This window comes from Drosophila novamexicana, unplaced genomic scaffold (assembly GCF_003285875.2).
Source record: "Drosophila novamexicana strain 15010-1031.04,08,12 unplaced genomic scaffold, DnovRS2.1 tig00000932-arrow-arrow-pilon, whole genome shotgun sequence".
NCBI classification, from domain to species: domain Eukaryota; kingdom Metazoa; phylum Arthropoda; class Insecta; order Diptera; family Drosophilidae; genus Drosophila; species Drosophila novamexicana.
The window spans coordinates 2,075,096-2,091,160 of record NW_020824832.1 but is presented as its reverse complement, the minus strand read 5'-3'; the positions used below and the strand labels follow the sequence as shown (position 1 = coordinate 2,091,160).

Here is a 16,065-nt window from a genome sequence, read left to right as displayed (position 1 = left end):
CCAAATTTCGCATTGATTCGCGTCGCTTGAGAGCGAGTTGTTTTTTTTTTTTTTGATGATCTAACTCAATCGTTGGGCCCTGATAGCAGTAAACAAATCCCGCCAACAGCCTCCCCCACTATTTCCACTCCCGCCTGCCGCCCCCTCCTCTGCCCTGCCCTGCCCGTCCACGTGCGTTTTGTAGCTGACATGTTACATTAGTTGCTAATGCCAAATAGTTTATATTTGTTGTTGGAACGCGACGCTGCCAACATGGCGTGCTTCCGGCGGGCCAGTGCACGCCACAATGCCAGGCCCCAGCCCGATCCGCCCCCGCGCCCCCTTCCCCACCCGTAGCCAAGCCCAACCCCCTCGCAGCCCGTCCTCAACCCAGTTTGGCTTCTTGCGATGCGCGCTTCATTACCCGACCACATGTCAACCAGCTCTCAATTTGCTGACGCGACCCGATCCCGCCGCCCCCTCTTCAATAGATTGCCTGCCACCCACTCCCTCTGGATTACCGCCCCCTCCCACCGGGCGCTGAGCCCATTATCAACGCCAGGTGCGTGCTCGTCGCTCGTGTCGGCAGAGATTTGCCCGTGCTCGTCTAATCATTGCATTTAAATTGAACAATTAAACTAATTTCGCTTTGCGCTGGCGCATGGAAAACACATTTTTATTCTCCTCCTTTTTTTTTTTGTTATCATATTTATAAACTTTTAACATATTGTGCAGAGGGAGTATATTGTTGTGCTGTGTGTGCCCTATTTTTGAAGAGCCAATCATATGCTACAGAAAGGCCACAAATCAATGTTGAGCCGAACCGGTTCGAGTTGGGAATTCCAACACTTTTTGGCGTGGTACGCAGCTCAAACCAAAGCATATTTGCACAAAAAACAGCTGCATCTAAACCCAAAACGAAACGTAAATTTTTTAAACTCGAAATGGATATTTTCGCTAGATTTGAAAATCGTTTGAGAAGGTTTTAGCTCCATGCCATAAATATCTTGAGCTGCAATCTATCTATATCTAAATATATTTGGTAGACGCCAAGGTTTGGCTGGAAATCAAATAAAGCACGCAATTGCCATAAGAAAGTACAGAGCATGCAATATTTTCAGCAGAACGGGCAGCCAAAAATTAAAATATGTAACCTGTTTATTCAAATTGTACAAATTTACACCAAAGCAAGATTAGCAGGTTCACGAACCGATCCCAACGACAGGGAGCTGGTTCGCATTATGAACCAAATACTTTCTTAGCTTGCAGCCCTGCTTTAAAGAGTTCACAAACTGAACCAGTGACAATTTATATTTGGCTTTGCAGCGCTGTTCTTGAAGCCTGATTCGAACTTTAGTAATAACTGCTTGAAAGCTGTTAGCATAAATATTACGACTAACTTTCGCTCTTACTCGCCTTTTTGGCCGGGCACAGGGTATGGCACAGTCGGGCAGCCAGCACCGACTGCAATTATTTCTATTAATTTTTACAAATTGTATTTTATTTTTGTCTTCATTTCTTTTTTATTTTTTGTTTGTAACTCACCTCAACTGTAAACTGCAGTCGCAACTTCCGGCACGATAAAAAAAAATATATAGATAAATGGGAAAAAAGAAAAAAAAAAAAATAAAACAAATAGAAACGCGAAACGAAAAGAAAAACTCTTTGAAAAATACTTATTTGCTGTTGGCCTGCTTTTTTGGAAAATGTTCACACGATTTTCAAATGCAAATTGCGTTTTTGTCTTTTTAGGCCAGCAACAATAGAGCACAGCCAAAAACCGAGTGTGTACAAAAAATACAAACAACAAAACTAAAAAAAAAAGACGTTAAGAAAATTAACACTTTATGCGGGTGCGAGACGGGCCAACGAATTGTTGAGTCGTTAGTCGAAAACCGGGCGACGATCGCACGTAACGAGAAATGAATGACAATGAGCAGGTGGGCCAGCTTTTATAGGCGTATGTCAACCCCCGGACATGGGCACAGGCGCCCGTTTCCAACCCCAGCCCCACCCCCACCCCCACTATGGGCCTCGCCCTGATAACGGACGAACAGTTGCCAGCCATCGAATCCTGGCCAGCTCGACCCGGATAAGATAACAATCCGGCTATTTGTGGCCACATGGTTAATAGTTAATGGGGTCGACCAGTCGACCAATCCCGCTTATCGCCACCCGTCCGCCCGCCCGCCAGTCGCTATTGTTATGCAAAACAATATGGCGTCCGCTATCGATCCAGTCCAGAGATAAAGATAACATCAGCCGATATCTGACAACTCAACGGCCCAACTCCAACTCCAACCCCGCGACAAGCAGACCCATCTGGTGGGTTTTGGGTTCCCGAAATACAAATATATATTTTTGCAGGCCTATAATCCTCCTAATCCCATGATTATATATATATATACGATAAAGCCATATCTAGCTAGGTCCTTAATTTTGTTGGGGATCGGATCGAACTGCTATATTATATAACTTTCATTAACAATTGGGATAAGCTTCGAGTTCTTACATGAAAAGCTATTTGGTTTTTTAAGATTTCCTAATTAAACCCGACAACCAAAAGCTTTAAAAAAAAAAAAACAAAATCTGATCAGCATCGGGCGTCTATATACCATATAGTAGATGTGCTTTAAGTATGCACGCATAGACAACTATTCTTGCTTGTTTCAACTGTGCCCATGGAAATGGAATAAAAGTGAGCAAAACCTGATGCTGATTGCTAGAGACAAACATTTATGAGTTAACCAAACGCGTTTCAAATCTTCGAGTTTGTCAAATGCGAATGAAAGAAGTATTTAAGCATATATTGCATAGACTTTTATAGGTGTTATCTGAGACGATATACGAAACCTATTATGAACAGAGCATGTGCATATTCCTTTATTGTGCTCTTGTGCCAACATTATATTCAGGATCGCTTTCAGCTATTCGAAATATTTAAGTCCTTTAATCGCGAGGCTCTCAGTATTTAGCCAAGTTCTTCTGAACTGAAACACGAACGGATTACGATTGAATTCTTCGAAAACTGAACGAAAGTAAGTTAAAATGTCTATCGATGACAGCCTCTCGATAAACTAAGCACAAAACTCGGTACAGTTATGCGCGAGTTGGTTAAGCAGTCGATTAAAAAAAAAAGAAATCAAATCAAATGAAAGAGTCAAAGCCCAAACAATTGAAAGAGCATATCAGTTGGGTCGCAGGTCGCTTGGGGGAAGGTTTCTGCTTTTGGCAAGGGTGGCACGGGGGCACGGGGCGCGGGTCGATAGGCGGCCCAATCAAAAATAATTCAGTAAATTAAACAAACGGGTCGGGCAGATGACGAGGATTCAGTTAATGTACACGTATATAGCTATACATTTGGGTAGATATGACAGCCGAGTGCAGCATATGGGCGAAAAGCACATCCGATTTATGACCGACCAAGTAAATAGAACGTAATGTTAAATCAAATAGAAATTTCCCAAACTATGTTATTGTTCTTTCTTTTTCCATAGAAGAGCGGCCATCAAATGATACATGGTTTGGGCTGGCTTTGGGGCTGGGAGGACGAGCGGCCGGGCAGGTAGGACAAGCTGGCTGCGGCTTATCGCTGCGCGCAACATAATGTGGCAGCAGGTAAACGTTGATAAGGCCACGTTGCAAAGACAGTGAGGCAGGAGCAGGAGCAGGCGCAGGGGCAACAGATAAGCCCAGACCAGGCAGTTGCTATTGCTATTGCTGGTGCCATTGCCATTGCTGGTGCCGCTCCTGAGCGCTGCCATCGCCTTATCACAATTTAAATATTAATTTAGGGATATGTGCGAGAGAACAATTTAACGTGCAACCGACGCCAAAGCCGATGGCTCTGTGCTCGGTTTGCTTATCGCGCCGCATGCAAACAGCGCGCGAGCAAACAGCAGACGATATGCCAGATATCGTACATATATATAAACATGTATATACATATGTATACAGCATATATGGCTGAGCGTATGGTTCACATGGTCCATGGAGCGGCGTGGGCTGCGAGCACCGGAAATATTCGTGGCGGTGGCAGCAGCTGCAGTTTGGGTTTCGATTTTAGCTGCTGCCGATTCGTGTAACTACTGTTGCCACGCCCACTGGGCGTCGCGCCTAACATAGATGCTAATCAAAGTGTTTTGTTTTTGCAGGAGTTTGGTCAACTCACCAACGATTTGGTGTCGCCATCAGCGTCGCCGCCGCCTTCGCTTAGCTTTTGGGTCTTTAGTGTGGCAACCTGTTTGCGCAGTGCGGCAATCTGTGGATAGAAGATGAGGCACGTTCAAAATCTGTCTGTCTGTGTGTGTGTGTGCGTGTGTGTGTGTCTGCTTGTGCATCATATGGCAAAGTTGACGATGTTGTGGCGCGCAGAAGCCGGCGACAGAAAGTCCTACAAGTGCAACTTGCAGCAGGCCCTGAGGCCATGGGCACAACAACAACATGGTCAACTAGGGGAATCCCCCATGGCGCCCACTTACCTCCTGATCCTTGAGTTCGCATGCCTTTTCTAGCTGCTCCTTAAGCGTTTGCGTCTCCGTTAGCAGCTCAACAGCCGTTTTGGTGTCTAGCTCGGGTCCGCGGTACTCATCATCACCGGGTCCGGCTGTGTCGGCCAGCACCTCCTGGGCCAAGTTCGTCAGTTGTCCTTTGATGGTGTTCAGGCTGTTGTTTAGCCACGACATGCTGCCTACTGTCTGCGTCCTGTGGATCTACGCACCCTTGGTCAATGCCCTATATTTCAATTGTTTATAGATGCCTTAAATTAAAAAATAACTAATTTATAATTTTGCGTGGCACAAGAGCTGCTTCAGCTGATTATTGTTATTGTCATCGTTTGTATCGATAGTCGCTTTTACGATATATCGTCGCGTGCATGATCAAATGCTGGATGCTGCGAGGCACAGCTGTCAGCTTTCAGCCATTTATCCGCCAGATTTAGCTACACTTTACAGCACTGCATTTAAAACTTTATAAACAGTACAAATTAATATTTTCTGGTATGACAAGGCGGTAAATGGAGTATTAAATGGCTGCAAGCATTAGTATAAGACAATATTTCAACCTAAATTCTGTGGTCAATTCTTGCAGTTTCTAAATCCAAACGCGGAATACCCCAACTTTTTTATTTTTAAATATTATTATTTTAATATAATTTTCATTGGCATTATGCAGAATAACTGAAACCAAGAAACACTTGAATATATATAACTTGTTTTATGTGTTTAAATAACCATTTGGCGGCAAACCTAGCACGCCTCCTCTTATCAATCGAACAATCGTAACGTAATCTTAATTATGCCGATAGTTCTGGTTCATCACTAGTCGCGGCAGTATTTACTTATGTACAAACACACATGACAAACTAACTAATAGAAATGAATAAAACCCTACAGCCTCGGATATTGATAAACTGTTTAAAAGTGAGTAATTCATAAATAAATCCCAGTGTGCCCTCATTCATGTCAGCGCATTGTTATTTAGCACTGGTCACGCTGCTATGGAACGGAACAGACACAAGCAAAGGCACAGGCACAGGCACGGCCGAAAAAACGTTCTGTGTGCGTTGGTCTTACACAACCGCCAGATGCGCAGTCGGTGAAAACGGATTATATTGGTCCGCCGGATCCGAAATCCAATCTGCGGCCGTATGTGCGGCATTACGATGAGAATGAAACTGAATTGGCCAATAAATTGCGACTCTTACGCATTGAAGTTGAGAAATGGAATATGGATTTCTGGACCAAGCACAACCAACGGTTCTATGAGGTTGGTATCTGCGTTCATTTTATATCACTATCATATATCGTTCAAATCAAAATACCGGGGTATTTTTGCACACTAGTCAAAAACCTACATGCCCCTCTCTGTTGCTCCGTCCCTCTCCCTCTCTCTCGCTTACTCACTCACCCTCCATCTCTCTCTGGCTCTCTCTCTCTCTCTCTGCCTCTGCTTCTCTTTCATTTGTATCCATGTTGAATGAAATTTCGAATTGTTTATACATATACATTTTTGTTTATTATGTTCTGTTGCAGGAAAAAGCGGATTTCATACGATTGCACAAATTAAGCGGAAACGATGAGCTAAGCGCCGATCAAATGAGTGTTTTTTATAAAACCTTTCTTGACAAGAACAGACGCATCCATATGATGTACAATATATCGTGGTATATTAAAAATTTTGACATGCTCACATTAGCGTTTGCCGTGGAAGTGCAACAATTATTTAACCGAATTAGGAAAAAGACGTAGTCAACATCTATTAATGTACATATACACCCAATGACAAGTCGGTGTACACACATATTATGTTAATTGTTGAAGAAATTTAGTTAAATTGTTTCACTACAAGAACAAAAAAGTTTTATGTAAATATAATATATAAATAAACGAAAAAATCATATATATATATATATATATATATATATATATATATATATATATATATATATATATATATATATGTATGTATATATACATATATATGTATGTATATATATATATAATATATGTATGTATATATATATATATATAATATATTTATATATACATATATATAATATATACAAATATATATGTAAAAATTGTAATATGGTTTTAAAGTGTTTACATTTACTTAACAACTAAAGATAGATACACATTGATTGATATTTGTATGTTAAAAATTAGAAAAGAAATTAAGTAAAAAAAATACATTCAATTTTGGATGTACATAAAATAAATTACTACACCACCTGGGAAGAGATTGTTTCATTTGTTTTCTTCCTATACAGTCTCGTAACAGCTAAAAAAAAATTTAATAATAATAATAATAAAAAAAAAAACGAACGAAGGCACACCCAGGTCTGCTAATGATGTTTACAGATATTGGGTAGAAGGATGTACAGATACATATATATATATATATATATATATACATATATATATATATATATACATAAATATATATATTAGTATTATATATGTACGCACGTAATACATACGAATAATCATCAAGTAACATAAAATACATGCTTAAAAGTTGTAACTACAAATATTTTATGCGTGAAATTTTCTTATTTGTTTTTCTTTTCTTGTTTTTTTTTTTTGTTTGTTTGTTTGTTTGTTTTTTCTTTTTAATTATACTACAAAACACGTTTGGCTTATGAGCAATAGGATACAAATTAGCTACAATATACACGAGTGGCGCATTCGTGGGCACACACAGATAACTTAGAAGATTTTATGCCATTTATACTCGTGCATTTCGATATATATATATATATATATATATATATATAATGTGTGTGTGTGTGTGTGTGTGTGTGTAGATACATGCATATATATCTAATAAATATATGTACATATATACTGCTTAAAGAATATATACTATTTTGATGTGGTTGTATACAACATGTGAATAACAACAATTCAAATCGTGTTCACTGGGAGGGAGCACCCGAACTCTTTTTGTAGCTGCTGGTGTTTGTTGTATGGGCGTAGGAGCTGGTGTTGGTGGTGGTGTTGGTGGTGGTGCTGCTGCTGGGCTCTAATTCATCCACTTTCGACAATTGGGTGCACCACAAGCGCAGGGTATCTTGTGCGCATCATCCTCAATATCAAACTTGTAGTCGTACGAGAGCTGTTGGAGTAAACGAATAAAATGTAAGTGTTTGTGTCAGCATATATCTAAGAGTATAAGATATGACCTCTTCGCCTCGATAGATTTTACGCTTGGCAAATATTATGATGCGCACATCGCGATCAACCTCAACGATCTCTGTGACACAGTTTGGATTGCAGGAGTGATTGATATAACGCGCCAGACCGCCGCTCAGTGTTGCATCGACAACGCGATCCTCATCCAAGCGGAACATATAGATACCACGGTTCTGTGGAAGCAGATTGGCAATGGTTGTATTTATAATATTCATATGCGTAAATATAGCATTTAGTATTTATGAGGCGCGCTTACCTTTGATTCGTATTGTTTCTCACGTATCTCCGATACTTCCGTGCGTATTACCTCGCCAATATACTCAATGATCATCGTATGCTTCTCGATGTCGCGTGCTGCATATAAGCCGAGGCCCTGAATCTTTGATCTGATTGTTGTTGGGTAGAATGTATCATAAAATGATTGCAATTTGTGCTCATATAAAGCTTACCGCGCCAGGTAGACATTGTTGCGCCATTCCTGCTTCATCTTTTTGTACTGCGAACTCTTTGAGTGAACAAACTGTTTGCTATACGGACACGCCACCTCGCCGGCAATTGCCGCCGAATTGGCCATGCGTTGGGTGCTGCCGGCGGTGCGCTGTGTGTGCGGCTTCCGCCAGACAAGCAGCTGACGCTGTTTGGGCTCGGTGCGCGCCGCACCGGACGGATTGATGGCCAGCGGGAATTCCAGCAACGGATTGCGTCCATATTTGAAACGATAATCGGTGAGCGTCTCAATGCCCGGCAAACTCTCCAATATCCGTACAATAGCCGGCTCCGTTAAACCAAACAAATCCTCGCCGCTGATGTGCTGTGGAAAGAGCTGCAGCCATTTGTGCACCTTGCGCATACGCTGTATGGGCTGCAGGATCTGTTGCCAAACGGCCGTCGGTGTACTGTCGCGGTATTCACGATCCGGCTCCTTGTCACTGGCATCGTGCACCTGTATACGGAACTCCGGCCGGCAACCGACCTCGGCAATGCTGCAGATATAGCGACATCGCCGATTCGGTCGGCGCACGCACCAATAGTAGCGGCTCTAGAGATTCGAAATGAAACGGCCATGTGAATCAATGTGAATCTTTTGCTGAGTCCGTGCATACTTACCACCTTGTAGCCAATGGGGTAAATGTAGTTGGGCGTGTGGAAAGCCTCCAGCTGATGCGGCAGCAATTGGCCCACATTGAGAAATGTCATATTGCCCACGCGCAGCAAGTTGCTTAGCTCCGAATAGTGCATGACCGTGGCCACCTGACGGTTCTCATCGCGATCGACAAACACCCGACGATGGACCACAAACGAGCTGAGCTCATTTTCGGTGACACCCGCCGAACTGCTGGCCGCATGTGCGCTGCAATGCACCGATTTGTTCTTGTAAAAGATACACTCCTCCTTGATGGCGCAGGGCAGATGGTAGAGATTGCTGCAGCGCGACTTGAAGCACTTGATGGTGGCGCCCAGCTGATGGCAGGCGCTGCATGCCTGATTCAGTCCAGACTGCAGGGCCATCTGGAAATTCATCAGCGCACCCGCCACCGTCTCGTAGACATCGTTCGACCACAAGGCACAATTCAGATGAACCTATAACAATACGATAATAAATAAATATTGTGCCGATTTGCGATTCCGATTTCTTGACTAAACTGTAAGCCGAAACGTTTACGAATGCGACACACAAAGCGAAATAAAGTAACACAAAGACCAAGAAGCTTCAAAGAAGCGGACTTTGTTTGGATTAAATATTTTGAGATGCGATTAAACATAATCTAATATGAAGTTTGACTGAAGACGAATAAATATTCATAATACTTTATCAAGGTTACATATGTAATAATAATAATGCAAACTAGAGCTCGCTCTGGAGACATTGGCTAAACGAATATGGTTTCAATGGGAATACTATGTGTGTGGGCATCTCGTCAAGATTTAAAGTTCTGTCGTCGACACTTACCCATTTGTCCACATCAAAATTGAGCAGACGTGAGGGTCCATCGGCTTGGCCATCGCCGCGCTGATTGCAGAAGACGCATTGGCGGCTATCCTCCAAGGCTTCCATCTTGCAGTCTGTCTCCCAGACGGTATTATTGGCCGTTGTTGTTTCATTCTCCTGCTTGATGGACGCACCTTCTGTGTTGTGTGCTGCAAAGCAATCGGCGCTGTAGTACTTGATGATGCACTTGCGCTTAACGGGCGGCGTTGTTGGCGTCTGTTCGACCTGCTGCTGCTGTTGTTGTTGTTGTTGTTGTTGTTGCTGCTGCTGTTGTTCTTGTTGTTGTTGCTGCTGCAACTGTTGATGTTGCTGTTGCTGTTGCTCCATTTCAAGATCGTCGGGCTCAACCTTATCAATGGGCAGCATGGCCATGGTGCTACTCGTGGGCACATCGCCAGCTATAGGCAAAGTTGTGGCCGAGGCCGCCGCTGCCGCCGCCGCCACTTCCTCGTCGGCAGGCTCCTCCTTGCCGCGCCATTTGTACTGTGCAAAGCAGCTGCGATTGCAAAAGTATATATACGGGGGCGGCGGAGATTTGCGCGGCAGCAGCGAACGCAGCATTGCCAGCATGGGCGGTGGCTGCTCCTCCGGCAAATTCTGATGAGGCACGCGCAGGCCGAAGGCGGCAATTACGCTGCCACAGCAACGGCACAGCTTCCGCTGTCCGGTGAGTATTTTGCGCAGGTTGCCGTGACTAGTGACAGCTGTTGCTGGTGCCGATGCCGGTGCCGTTGCCGAGTTGCTCTGGCCAGGACCCAGCTCTGCTTCGCTTGGCTCCTTGGCCTTGTCCGCCGTTGAGGCATCGATCAGTTTGCAGGTTAGCGCGGGTGTCAGGTGCAGCAGATTCGCCAAATCTCGCAGCACGCCGGCAATGTTGTCCGTTGCCGAATTGTGCAGTGAGAGTATCACATTTTGGTTCTTCTGCTGATAATTGTTGTTGTTGTTGTTGTTGTTGCTGTTGGTATTGTTGGTGTTGTTGCTGCTGCTGGTGCTGGTGCCGCTGCTGCTGGGGTTGTGGCCCAAACCAATACCCAGATCGAGCTGCTGCGCCTTGCGCAACTCCTCGCCACAGCTGCGCAAAAGCGGCGAGACAGGCGGACGCATCGTATTCGCATCCATGGCCAGCGCCACGGGAGACATGCGTCCCGGTGCACAGCGCTGATTGCTGTTGGTATTAAGCAGCACCAGGCCCGGATAACGACTCAGCCGCGACCAGGCAACGGGCCCATCCAAACGCATGCCCGTTGCCTGCTGCTGTTGCTGCTGCTGCTGCAGCTCTACCAGCTCTGTGGTCTCCAAGTTGCAGTCGCGCACCGCGCTTATCAGGCGCTGCAGACGCTCGCGCGGATTGCGCTGGATGTGCGTAGAGAACTCCTGATCGTAAAAGTCATTCTGTATGCTCGAGAGTGAGCCACTGCTAGACTGGATGTTGTTGCCGTTGCTGGCAAAGTTATTGGCGGTGGTGTCGCCGCTGCCGCCGAAGCGTTCACTATCGTACAGCGACTTGATGCTGGGATGACGCAAGTGCCCAATGCGGCCGAGCAGTTGATCGCAGTCAATGCTGCCGCTGCTGCCGCCCTCGCCATCATCGAGCTGTCGCTGCAGCTGTAGTGCACGCGATATCGCCTTCAGTTTGCCGCCGCCGCCGCCGTTGGCATTGCTGCCATTGCTGCCAAAGCATGGGCCGCTGCCAATGAGAAAATTGCGATTGAGCAACGGCTCGAGCACCTGCAGCGGCTGCATTTGGCGTATGTGCGTCATTAGCTTCTCGGTAAATGCATCGTGATCCTCCTCGACCTTGGAGAACTTGCGCACACGCTTCTTCAGCATGGGCGAGCCCATGCCGCCGGCGCCACCGCTGCCCGCCATCGAATGGCTGCCTGTGGCCAGCGTACCGCTTAGCTGCGTGTTGCCAGACATGTTGGCCAACGGGACCGCAGCGCCGGCGGACAATGTGCCCGCCGGCATATCCCTTAGACTACTATTGGCAGCGGCAGCAGCCGCCGCGGCCGCAGCAGCAGCAGCTGCAGCGCCGGCAGCAGCATTGGCATTGTTGCGGCGTGGTTTTTGTGCCTCGCGCTTGCGTCGCTTGCGCTGCTCCACGGCCTTTGGCTCAGCCAATGTGGTTGCTCCTGCTGCTGTTGCTGACGGTGGTTGTTGATGTAGCTGATGTTGCTGCTGCTGCTGTTGCATTTGCTGCTGCTGCTGTATCTGCTGCTGTTGTAGTTGCTGCTGTTGTAGTTGCTGCTGTTGTAGTTGCTGCTGCTGCAGTTGCTGCTGTTGTTGTATTTGCTGCTGCTGCTGTTGTTGTAGTTGCTGCTGTTGCTGTTGTACCTGCTGTTGTTGCTGCGGATGATGCTGTTGCTGTTGTTGCAGCAGCTGTTGTTGCTGTTGGTGTTGTTGCTGCTGCTGTTGAAGCTGTTGTTGTTGCTGCAGCAGCTGCTGTTGCTGTAGCTGCAATTGAATCTGTTGTTGCGGCTGATGTTGCTGCTGCTGAAGTTGCTGTTGCAAGTGTTGCTGCTGCTGTTGCTGATGTTGTTGCTGCTGATGATGATGCTGCTGCTGCTGCTGCAACTTTTCAAAAGCGGCAACTGGCGCGGCAATGCGCGCCTTCATCATATCAGTATCCACATTGTTGCTGTGCACCAAAGCAATTTCGCTCTTAATCTCCAACGCTGGCTTCTCCTCAATCTGCTGCTGCTGCTGCTGCAGTTGTTGTTGCTGCTGCAGCGGCAACTTTCGTTTCAAGGCCTCACTATTCAACAGATTCACATTTGCCGATTTCTCTTGCAGCTTCCAGTTGTCGCTGTGCAAGGGCGCCGCCGAGTGCGGCTTCTCGGCATCCGCCTGCGCTTGAGCCTCATCATGTGCTTCCAGTTTGTTCAGCTTGAGCAGCTGCTCCTTGCTGGGCTTGGTCGTTATGGAAATGGTCACATTCGATACGTGGCCGGCGCTCAGCTCGTACGGTGGCGGGGGTGGCAGCGGATCTGTCTTAATGCTCGGCTCGACAATCAAAGCGGACGGCAGCTTATTTGTCACAGCGGGCATTGCAGCAGCAGCAGCAGCAGCGGCGGCGGCGGCAGCTGCAGCAGCAGCATTAGGTACCACGGGTGTGGATATAAAGGAGGTCTCCTTGGACACAATTTGCACCGACTGCTTCAGCTGCGGCGCTGGCGGAGGTGCAACAGTTGCTGCTGCTGCTGCTATTGCTGTTGTTGCTGTAGTTGCTGCAGTTGTGACTGTTGTTGATGTTGCTGCTGCAGCGGCTGCCTCCTGCTGATGATGCTGCTGATGATGCTGCTGTTGCTGTTGCTGCTGCTGCTGCAACTCGATCAGCTTTTGTGGCTCGGCTGGTGTGGATGGCGTGGACGTCAAACTGATGGCCACCATGGTGGCCGTTGTTGTGGTTATCGTGTTGCAGCTGCTGCTGGTGTTGCTGTTGCTGCTGCTAACGGCCGCTGGGACGGGCGGTATGACGGGCCGTGCCAGTTGCGCCTCCAGCGAGCTGACTAGACCCATGCTGGGAGCACGCACATTGATTACCTTGCGCGCGGACAGCGGCGCCGATGTTATAGAAATCTGTTGCAGATTGTGGTTGTTGTTGCTGTTGCTGGCGCTGCTGTTGCTGCTGCTGCTGCTGCTGCTGTTTTGCAACAATTGCTTGAGCAGCGCATTGTTTGAGTCTTCCACTCGACTGGGCTGCTGCAGACGCTTCTCTGTGGCATTGCCCAGCTCCTGCTCCTGCTGCTGCTGCTCAGCTGGGGCATCCTTATGGCTGTCCGGCGGAGCCGTTGCCTGCTTGACCAGTAGCAGCTTTGGCTTGGCTGCCTCGCTGTCGCTGGCATCGGCTGGCTTGACAGACAGTGTTTCGTTCAGCTTGATCGGCTGCACCTTTAGCTGCAGCTTGGCCACAGTCTCGGCAGCCTCGTGAGGATTGAACGGCTGCATTTGCAGCGTTGCGCTGTTCGCTGATGTCGTGATCATTTTAGGCTTTTGCTGCGCCAGCCCCGTCTTGGACACCACCAGCGAAATATTCTTCTGTATGGATATAATATTTCGCGTGCAGAGCGTGGCGCCAGCTGTTGACTTCACCAGCGTGTCCTCGCCGTGTCCAGCGACGCCCGCTGCAGCTGATGCTACCTGCTGCTGCTGTTGCTGCTGCTGCTGCACCTGCTGCTTGAATATATTAAGGCTGGGCGTACAGTGCAATTGGGTCTTGTCCAGTGGCTTGATGACAACACTATTGATCTTGCCAAACTCGGTGCTAGCATCGCCTCCATCCAACGATTTACTTTTGTTTAGCAAAATCTTTTGTATATTCTCGCTGTAACTGATGGTCTTAGGCTGTTGCTGCTGCTGCTGCTCTAGCGGCTCGACATCGGGCTGTTTATCCTGGGCCTGCTGCTGCTGCTGTGGTTGTTGCTGCAGCATGGTAAATGTTTGATTTGCATTTGTTGGTGTTATGGTAACAATGCTGCCGCCGCTGGGCTGTTGCTGCTGCTGTTGTATCTGCAGCTGCAGTTGCTGTTGTTGCTGAAATTGCAGCGACATCTTCTTGCTAACCACCTTGGCGGTGACAATTTTGGTATTGGCCGGCTTGATTTGCACGTTGGCAAACGAGACAATTGTTGTCGGAGTTTTACGTGGGCCCTTCAGCAGCTTGGCTATGTGCAAATGCTGCTGCTGCTGTTGTTGTTGTTGTTGTTGCTGCTGCTGTTGTTGCTGCTGTTGTTGCTGCTGTTGTTGTGAGGCTACCGTCGCCGTTGTTGTTGTCGCCAGCTGCTGTTTGCTTTCAACAATTGTTGCACCACCTGCCGTGGTTGCACCGCTGGCGCTCATCAATTGCCCGCCCTGAAGTATTTGCGTGCTGCCCAGCGGCTTCAAAAGCGGCACAGATATCGTCTTATTACCAATGGACACCTTGGCCGTTGTCTGCGTGACCTCGCCCAGCTTCTTGGCGTTCACCATCAGCTGCTGGCCCTTCAACTTGGCATGCAAATTGACGCGATTCACCAGCGCTGCGGCCGCTGTTGCTGTGCCAGTAGCTGTTGTGGCGCCGCTATTGAACATGTTATAGCTGCCCGCTTGTAGCTGTGTTGGTGGCGTTGCCTTTTGCGTCATGTTTCCAGAGGCATTGCTGTTGCTGCTGCTGCTGCTGCTAGCCACATTGTTGCTGCTATTGCTGCTGCTGCTGTTAGCACTGCTGTTAGTATTATTATTATTTGTAACTGTTGCCTCGTGTGTTGCCGGCTTTAGCTCAGCCGTCGTTGTGGCAGGTAGCAGCACATAGTCGAGCTCCTCAACAGTCACAGCTTTGACCAGCTGCTGCTCGTTGTTGTTGCTTGATGGCTGTTCAGCGCTTGGCTCAATCGATATAATGGAGGCTGTGGAGGAGGATGATGAGACCGATGCTGTTGTGACATCTTTTTTGGTAAAGCTGGCAAAAGCTGTAAAACAAATGTGTTCTATTAAGCAATAGCTGAAACTAAACAACAAATTTTGCAGCTAAACTTACTTTGCTTTGGGTTGTTGCTGTTGCTGCTGGTGATGTTTTTGGTAGCGGACGACTCCTCTGGCTTAATGGCGCTCATTTCACAAACAATTATTTGGTCATCACGCTGCTCCCAGCAGACGTCAACAGGAGTTGGAGCAGCGTCTGGCTTTGCATTCGAATGACTAACAAAGTTACCGCCAATACTGGAGGCGGCCAAAATGTTTGTTGTCTGTGGCTCGCCCGGAGTTGTTTTACTGGCCAGCCCAGCGCTGATTGTGGCTGTTGTGGACACTGTGGCTGGTTGTGTTGTTGTTGCTGGTGGAGCTGCTGCTGCTGCTGCTGATGTTGTTGTTGCTGTTGCTGTTACTGTTGCTGTAGCTGTAGCTGTAGCTGCACGCTGTTTGGCGGGTAAACTGGTCGTGGGCGTACATATAACAATGTCGCGTTTTAGTTTCTTGCGATTTGGATCATCATTGTCGTCCACACTGCTGCGCTTTTGTATGGAGATTGTATTAAAATTGAGCGCTGCCGTTGCAGATGTTACACGTTCGGGTTTCGCTTTTTCGGCGGCAGCAGCCGCAGCAGCAAGCGATGTTGTCACTTTCGATATATTCATAACAACAAACTAAGCGGCCAAACACATTTAAACGCTAGCAATTGTTGCTCAATGCACTCGGATCTACAGTTCTATTTGTTTGTATGTACATATAGAGAATGTTTCAAAACATACACTATTTAGACAAAAAATGATTTTTCGTGTATGCGCAGGGTATCCTAAACTTTAACCAGTGATAATATATGAAGAAAAATACCACACTTTGCAGCGTTGCATTTTTCGATAGCAATAAGTACACACACCCACACGCATATACCGAGTTTCCACTATAGCAATCAAATACATATTA

At 46.9% G+C, this 16,065-nt stretch overlaps 2 protein-coding genes across 2 annotated transcripts; one reads left to right on the top strand and one right to left on the bottom strand.

The window, feature by feature from the left end:
• Positions 1 to 5,296: 5,296 nt before the first annotated feature.
• LOC115765154 (APOPT family protein CG14806, mitochondrial) lies at positions 5,297 to 6,363 on the top strand. Its single transcript, XM_030708567.1, has 3 exons — positions 5,297 to 5,402; positions 5,464 to 5,748; positions 6,015 to 6,363. The coding sequence occupies exons 1-3, from the start codon at positions 5,358 to 5,360 to the stop codon at positions 6,228 to 6,230; spliced, it is 546 nt and encodes a 181-aa protein (XP_030564427.1). The 5' UTR covers positions 5,297 to 5,357; the 3' UTR covers positions 6,231 to 6,363.
• Positions 6,364 to 7,299: 936 nt separating this feature from the next.
• On the bottom strand, positions 7,300 to 15,776 carry LOC115765103 (histone-lysine N-methyltransferase trr). The gene is made up of 13 exons (XM_030708488.1): positions 15,590 to 15,776; positions 15,182 to 15,439; positions 13,406 to 15,113; positions 13,063 to 13,270; positions 12,772 to 12,870; positions 12,439 to 12,693; positions 10,015 to 11,682; positions 9,628 to 9,927; positions 8,784 to 9,257; positions 8,126 to 8,715; positions 7,933 to 8,062; positions 7,667 to 7,849; positions 7,300 to 7,599 (listed from the first exon to the last, which is right to left on the bottom strand). The coding sequence occupies exons 1-13, from the start codon at positions 15,774 to 15,776 to the stop codon at positions 7,507 to 7,509; spliced, it is 6,153 nt and encodes a 2,050-aa protein (XP_030564348.1). The 3' UTR covers positions 7,300 to 7,506.
• Between the last annotated feature and the right edge of the window lie 289 nt (positions 15,777 to 16,065).

Excerpts from the sequence above, each read along its gene's own strand:
- LOC115765103 (XM_030708488.1), bottom strand. The coding sequence starts at position 15,776 with ATGAATATATCGAAAGTGACAACATCGCTTGCTGCTGCGGCTGCTGCC. Across the intron at positions 15,114-15,181 it reads CAGCAACAACCCAAAGCAAA|CTTTTGCCAGCTTTACCAAA; the intron begins GTAAGTTTAGCT and ends TTTGTTTTACAG. Across the intron at positions 7,850-7,932 it reads AGAAACAATACGAATCAAAG|AACCGTGGTATCTATATGTT; the intron begins GTAAGCGCGCCT and ends CTGCTTCCACAG.
- LOC115765154 (XM_030708567.1), top strand. The coding sequence starts at position 5,358 with ATGAATAAAACCCTACAGCCTCGGATATTGATAAACTGTTTAAAA. Across the intron at positions 5,403-5,463 it reads TATTGATAAACTGTTTAAAA|CACTGGTCACGCTGCTATGG; the intron begins GTGAGTAATTCA and ends ATTGTTATTTAG. Across the intron at positions 5,749-6,014 it reads ACAACCAACGGTTCTATGAG|GAAAAAGCGGATTTCATACG; the intron begins GTTGGTATCTGC and ends GTTCTGTTGCAG.